The sequence below is a fragment of the Aplysia californica genome, unplaced genomic scaffold (assembly GCF_000002075.1).
Source record: "Aplysia californica isolate F4 #8 unplaced genomic scaffold, AplCal3.0 scaffold00257, whole genome shotgun sequence".
Classification (NCBI taxonomy): domain Eukaryota; kingdom Metazoa; phylum Mollusca; class Gastropoda; order Aplysiida; family Aplysiidae; genus Aplysia; species Aplysia californica.
In genome coordinates, this window is record NW_004797527.1 from 353,562 (window position 1) to 360,851 (window position 7,290).

General features: G+C 39.7%; 2 protein-coding genes across 3 annotated transcripts in view; both read right to left on the reverse strand.

Annotated features, from left to right (window-relative positions):
* LOC101852328 (ferritin light chain, oocyte isoform) overlaps window positions 1-736 on the reverse strand; it is an 18,821-nt gene extending 18,085 nt beyond the window's left edge. The window contains exon 1 of one of the 2 annotated variants that reach the window (XM_005100710.2): window positions 684-736. The gene's annotated coding sequence lies outside the window, so the exon portion shown is untranslated. The remainder of the gene's footprint in view (window positions 1-683) is intronic. The other variant, XM_005100709.2, reaches the window with a different exon arrangement.
* A 1,982-nt stretch (window positions 737-2,718) lies between these two features.
* Window positions 2,719-5,665, reverse strand: LOC101853241 (keratin-associated protein 19-2-like). The gene is made up of 2 exons (XM_013083840.2): window positions 5,554-5,665; window positions 2,719-4,071 (listed from the first exon to the last, which is right to left on the reverse strand). Exon 2 carries the CDS (start codon window positions 4,056-4,058, stop codon window positions 3,384-3,386), a length of 675 nt encoding a protein of 224 aa, XP_012939294.1. The 5' UTR covers window positions 4,059-4,071; window positions 5,554-5,665; the 3' UTR covers window positions 2,719-3,383.
* Between the last annotated feature and the right edge of the window lie 1,625 nt (window positions 5,666-7,290).

Below are 7,290 nucleotides of genomic sequence, written 5' to 3' on the forward strand. Positions count from 1 at the left end.
ACGTGCAGACACACACACACACACACACACACACACACACACACACACACACACACACATACACACATACACACATACACACATACACATACACTTACACACACATGCACATCCAATATATAGAAGATAGATAGCGGATAGATAGATAGAAAGATAGCATCCACATTTAGCAACACCCTGTTCAGTAGTTTGAGGTGACATGGTGAAAAGGGGCTGGGAATGGGGCGGGGTGGGCTGAATAGACCCACTGTGCTTTATCTTGAGGTGTAAATCCGCCCATATTAAAGTAAAACACTTGGACATGTATGTTCATACATTCATATAATTTTTTTATCATGGCGGTGTGTCTGTGTTGTATTTCTTCCGCTTATCCCTAACTAGCATTTTAATCAATGTTTCACTCAAACATACGCTTCGCCTTTTGAAAGGTCTGTCTACTAAGACATGCCGCCTTTCAAAACAAAAAGAAACAATATTTAGTGGACAAGAATACAACAATCAAACTCCCTGCTCGAAGAAAATAAGTCTCCATGTTGTGTGACCAACTCATTATCACTGTCATAGATGCAACTCGTCCCAGAAACTGACTTTTAAACTGAAATAACTTTAGTTAATAGTTATTACACCATTTGTATGTCTTTGAACGATCACTAAGTCACTAATGAACTTATTTTTAAACTTACCTTTATTGCGTTGTGTGATTCGTATCCCTTTTAAACCACGAAGTGTGATTGTGTTTCGTGTAATAAGCGAAGTCATTGTGTTATCAACTTTCCGTATCTGCAGTGATAGCAAGGGTCAGCAACTAATTTTTAAGTATGGAAGACACATTTTCGATTTTATTTTAAAATTAATTTCAAGCTTGGACCAGTTTTGGGTCGTATTTTCGTAATTAATAACAATGTTATTATATTTGTTTCACGATGCGGTGGAATCAGGCGCTCGTCAATTTGAGGGCATATGGAGTTATTGGTATCATTTAAGGGGGCCTGTCCTTTTGCCTTGCTTTTGATGTTAAAATTATTCATTGATCTTGGATACAAGTCGAGATATTGGCGATTGAAGGAGCTGGGGGTGGCCCGGTTTCAAAGGTAAAATTAGTGGGAAAATGGCCACGAAAGTTGAGAGACCGTGGAAACTAAAAATTTACTTGTTTTATGCCTTTAATCAAGTTTTTCTGTAAAAATCCAGATAGAAAAATGTTCTTTAAAGGGCCTGGAAGGTGTTAAGCCAAAAAACAAACACTCGGTAAAAATTCCCAAACCTGCAGAAAAATGTCAGTTTCTTGACTTTCATTATTTTGACGAGCGCCCCAGTTCACCCCTCTGCCTCACATTTAATATAATGGTTAATCGAGGTTTTTCATTACTGAAGAAGCGCATAAGGGGGTAACACTGGATATACTTTATAATGTAATGAAATTTCATATGTTCAAGTCTTCGCCAACATTTTGTTTTGTTTTTTTGTTATTTGCTTCTTTTTTTTTTTAAACCTTATTTACAATAATAATACTCGTGGTGATGATGATAATGATGGCGATGATGATGATGATGATGATGATGATGATGATGATGATGATGATGATGGTGGTGATGATGATGATGATGGTGATGGTGATGGTGATGATGATGCTGAGGATGGATTGTTCGCTTGTAACAGAAGTCAAACTTTATTGTTATTGAATTCCGTTGTATCAATATCCACATGTAGGCCAAAATTCATTTCTGTTGTGATCCGATTAAGCAGACTGGATAAGCTGAACAGGTGGTAACCTACATTATTCTAAGAGGTGACTTGCTACAGCGTCTGAAGTCCAAGAGAAGATACAGAGTGTATTTCTACTTTTCAAAGCAGATTCTGACAGCCCGTAAAACAGATTACTGAAATCAATGTGTTGTAGAGTAAAGGATTTGCTTAAACCTTGCAAAACATTTTTTTATTTGTCTTTGAAAGCATGTATCACAAGAAATTGCATACTCCATGTGTTGTTTAAATTAAATTCAGGCTAAATACGACACTGCGTATACAGCTATTACGAAATGGTTAATCCTTTCCTGGAATATAGAAGAACGTAACAACATTATGGAGCTCTCTTTTCGGTCCTATAACAATGATAACAAAGAAAAGGTGTATTGCTTTTACATCCTTGTCATCACAATTAGATTATTTAAGAGGCTGGCCCTCAAACATTAATGTCTTTCTTCAATATAGGACTGAGCCAAATTATGGGTTGAGAGCCAATCTGGGATTCGAACCAGAACCATCCGTGCCATTGTCTAGTATAATACCAACTGAGCTAACGGAATGCTCCAATCAATGGTAGCAGAGGTTTACTGAAGTTGACCCACAAAAATTAAGTAGCAGATAAGCACTGTTTGGGACATGCTAAAGAAATTAATGAAGAGGACGACAAGATTAGCCTCTAGAATCAACTGAAAGGAAAACGGAAAGGCAAAGAAAATTTGGGAAAGATATTGGAAATGGAATGATGGGAAAGGAACGGAAGAAGAATATTGGAGAGGAAGCGACTGGAGCGCACGTTTAAAAAAGGATGCACATGTGCATAGTTTGTGAGATTGGTTGTCCCACAGCTGGCAAAGAATTCACTGCAAAAACATAAAAACAGATATAGGACAGAACAGACTATGTTTGAAGACAAAATGTACCAGATTATAATCTTTTGTGACATGAAAAAAATATGAAACAAAGAAGATAAAATAAAGTTTTCTTAGGCTGGAACTATTTATTTCAATACAAAGAATATACGTTATTTCAGAAAAATTCATTCTGTAAAATATATCGGTATGTTATATAGAAAATCGAAATGGATGGACAAAGGAAATCTCAAGTGTTCCAATATTACAATATCATAGTAAAACGAATCTTTCCGTGCAATCAGAGGGAAAATACAAGAGCGTGCAATATACTTGCGTTCTGTCCTAAAGTGAAATCAAATATGCCATAAGTCTGTAAGAAATAACCAATATGTGCTTTCATATGCGAGTGTTTCTTAGACGATTGGGGAGGGACGTGGCTTTGTACCTACGGGTTTTCCATTTTTTTTCTCTTTTTTTTTCTTTTTTAGATTGGAATGACTGGGACAGAAGGAGTATAAAGAGGAATGCCAAAAGGAAGCAGAAGATCATGAAGTTCGTTAAAGGATCATATTTTGTTAAAGGATTTTATTTATTATTATGAAAGATATTGACTGATTTAGTTTACATTTCCCGAACTTATACTTTTGATATCAAAATGTTACAAAAAGTAGAGATATTTTTTCGAACTTCTACAGTTGTTGTTGTTTTTTTAACCTATGTCAGTAACCTCTTCCATTTTGATATTCCCATCAACCCCTGAAAATTCATCAGCAGTTTGAGATGTGCTTACTTTCCGTACCCTCTCAGCTTGTTGATCCCTCCGTACCCAGGATACCCGTGGTTGTAGCTGATCTGTGTGATACCCGTTTGATAGGCCAACGGATTAACGTAACCACCACCAACCCCGTATCCGTATGACTTGCTACCGTGATACGCCCCGGGAAGAACAGCAACGCCAGCGTTGTACAACCCTTTAGCTCCGTAAGCACCCCCTACTTGCGGATACCCGTAGTGCTTAGAAGATGCTCCTAAATGGCCTCCGCTGTAGTAGCCCTTCTGATATTTGGAAGGATACAATCCCACGTTCTGATACCCTCCGTATTTTGAAGGGTACCCTCCGTATCCCCCGTAGAGTCCGTACCCCCCGAGTAAGGCCTGGTTGTTGTACCCAATTCCGTAAGGGCTGATAGCGCCATAAGCGCCATACCCAGCTCCCAACCCGGCTCCACCGTATGGTCCGTAAATTGGAGCTGCGTGACCCAGATGTCCAGCCAGCCCGCCGTGCTGTAAGGTGGTTGTCTTCACCGTTTTGTGCACTTGGGTGTTGACGATGGCTCCTAGAGGATTCAGGTGAGCCCCCGTGATTGGAGCCCCGACGCTGAGGGTTTTGATGACCCTGGAGCCGTTCGCTGCGACCAGGAGGCAGAGGGTGAGGACGACGGCAACGCTTGAGAATCCCATGTTTCTTTGGTTTCTGAAATGTAGATTATAAATGTACTAAACTTGAGGCTGTTGGGAATTACTGAAAGCAGGCTTGATGATGAGAGGGCAGCGTTAGTAAAACAAGAAGTACACACAGGAGCATGCGCGCAAACAAACTCTCTCTCTCTCTCTCACACACACACACACACACACACACACACACACACACTCACATACACACACACACACACCCACACATAGACACACAAACACACTCACACACACACACACACACATATATATATTATATAATATTGTTTATATATATATATATATATATATAGAGAGAGAGAGACAGAGAGAGAGAAAGAGAGAGAGAGATTGAGTGAGAGAGATTGAGAGAGAGAGAGAGAGAGAGAGAGAGAAAGAGAGAGAGAGAGAGAATACAGACAGACAGACAGAGACAGAGAGAGAGACAGAGAGGGACAAAAAGACGGATAGAGATAGAGAAGTTTCCTGAAAGAAACACTGCCTTTGAAGTCCCCAGGACAGTTGCCATTCCCGCACACATTAGAGGAGTGTTTGGTGCTTTGCCATCGTCCGTCATGTGCGTCTTAAACACAGGGCAGTCATATGTTGGGAAGGGGAAGTATATGAGGTTATTTTCCCAAGGTAAACAGTATTGCTAACGATTCTTGTCTTCGAGACTTTAAAATATAACGACGGACAGCACTGAAAGATAATTGAACAGAAAGTGAATAGAGAGGAAATAGCAAGTCTAAAACAGAAAGTGAAAGACAGTAATTGTGACTCTCCTGAGTTTTAAGTACGTTGGTGGGGGCTCATGTGTGTATATGAGTGTGTGTATGTGTGCGTGTGTGTGTGTGTGTAGGTGTGTGTGTGTGTGTGTGTGTGTGTGTGTGTGTGTGTGTGTGTGAAAGAGAGAGAGAGAGAGAGAGAGAGAGAGACAGAGAGAGAGACAGAGACAGAGACAGAGACAGAGACAGGGGCAGAGACAGACAAACAGACAAACAGACAGGCAGACAGACAGACAGACAGGGGGAAAGAGAGAGATTGGTGTTTTCAGGCTCTCGTCAAATTTTGGGCATGTGGAGTTATTAATAGCAACCTAATGCTTGGTCAGTTGTTATAATTTCAATTTTTTTAAAATTCCACGCTATCTTGAATAAAAGAAATGATATTTGTGATTGAAGGAGATGGAGGTCGTCTGGTGTCCGATATTGTTAAAGAAGTGAGAAAATGGCCACCAAAGTTTGGTGGCTTCCAAAGTTTGAGCGTCCTAGGACACTGCAAATTTACACATTCTGTGCATTTGAGCAGTCTTCCTTGGAAATGTGCTTATAAATGAATAAAGACGTTGAGTTTTAAAAAAAACGGAAATTGCCCAACTGTTAGAAAACTGTTGTTTTCTTCACTTTCATCATTATCTTTGTCGAGAGCCTGATTTTGTACAACGTAAAATCAGAAACAAAAAATAAATAGAATTGCTGAAACATTGGACAAGTCGCCTTACCTTGTAGTTGGAACAAAACTCAATTCACCCTAAATCAAGATTCTTAAAAAAGCGGCTAGGTCTTCAGCCTGCTTATAGTTCCTCTTGTACCTTGTTTCTTGATAGAAGGTACTTTGCTTTTTGCTCGTCCCTGCTTCGGACATTTTTCTTTATATGAAGAAATGCTGACGTCAGAGTGTGACATCATTGATTATCCTTCCATCCGGCGTATTATAAGGCGGCAAAAACTTGAAACAAGGGAGGCAATGGGCCAGTGGTCTCAGTCAGGATGTTCGAGCTTTCAATCACGGCTTTCGCCTTTGGCATTGGCTGTCCAAATGATTTTGAGGAAGAACTGATTAGGGTGACGCACCTACGGTTTACTTCCGCCTACAGGTAGTGACATTCGCTTTTTCGGCTGCGTTACAAGGCTTTCGTGGTTGGCAATTTATAAATAAACGCACGACTGTATCTTTTTTACCCATCCTGTATGAGTCATTCCTTGTTTTGCCGGAAAACATGTACGTAATAAATAAAAAGTAACTTCCTCAACGTATATTCTGGCGTGTGTCCCCGGCCATGTGTGTGTTTGTGGGGGGCGGGGGTTGTGTGTGTGTGTGTATATATTTATGTATGTATTTGTGTGGGTGTGGTTGAGAGAGAGAGAGAGGAGAGAGAGAGAGAGAGAGAGAGAGAGAGAGAGAGAGAGAGAGAGAGAGAGAGAGAGAGAGAGAGAGAGAGAGAGAAATTGGAGGGGGGGGGGTTGGAAGAGAGAGAAATGAGGAGTGAATGTGTGCACGTGTTAATTTTTTTTTCTGTTCAGTCAAGAAATATAATTAGTCCGTGAGATATAATTTCGGCACACTATTTATATAAATAGACTGACACACTTCTGTAGATACCAATGATATTAATTAGCCAGGAAACCAATTACAAAAAAAAAAAAACTCAAAACGATTTGATATACTATTGCTGTAAGATTAAACGTGAAATGTCTATTTCTGTGCAGTTTTAAGTAATATTAACTGGACTGAGAGTTGTTTTAGTGACAAAAAAGAGTAGAAAAACAATTTTTGGCATCCCATTTGTTTTGGGCAAAATCCAAAAATCCGAGCTATTGCAGAGTATTTTTAAGATATCACAGTTACATTTTAACTGATGACCTTTGTTTTTTTACATTGACAAAAATAAATGCCATACTAGAAGATAAGTTTTATAGACAGATCTCTATTTTTCATTTTAAAAAATATTTTTTATGAACCGCACTCTTGGGACAACCCTACCACACTATGCCAAAGGCTCAGGAAGTTGTCTCACTAACAAGGCAATGTCCGGATCGGATGGAACACTTTACTTTTTTTTCTACTCTTGGGTCAACAGACGAAAGTTTGATGTATAGCAGGTACCGAGGAAAATACCACCTTACCTTAAAGGCACATGGCTTTGTTATGTGGTGTATGAGTAGCACTAACAAAGGAGAGAACAGTGCTTTGTGAAAACTGCTGACTTTTGGAAATTCAAGCCAACCAGTTCGGAGTGCTCGTCATTTCTGAAAGTTGAGTTAGTCATGATAATTGGCATCAAGAAAAAAGCATTCATTTCAAACCTCACGGAGACTCAAAATTGCAAGGTTTTTATTCGTTGTTGCCAAAACGAATGATCGAGTGACTGATCGATACCGGGATCCTTTTAACGTACAGGTTTTTGTTGTTTGAACAACGCCCCGCAAACAACCTGGCCCCACCCCCTCCCCCCCTC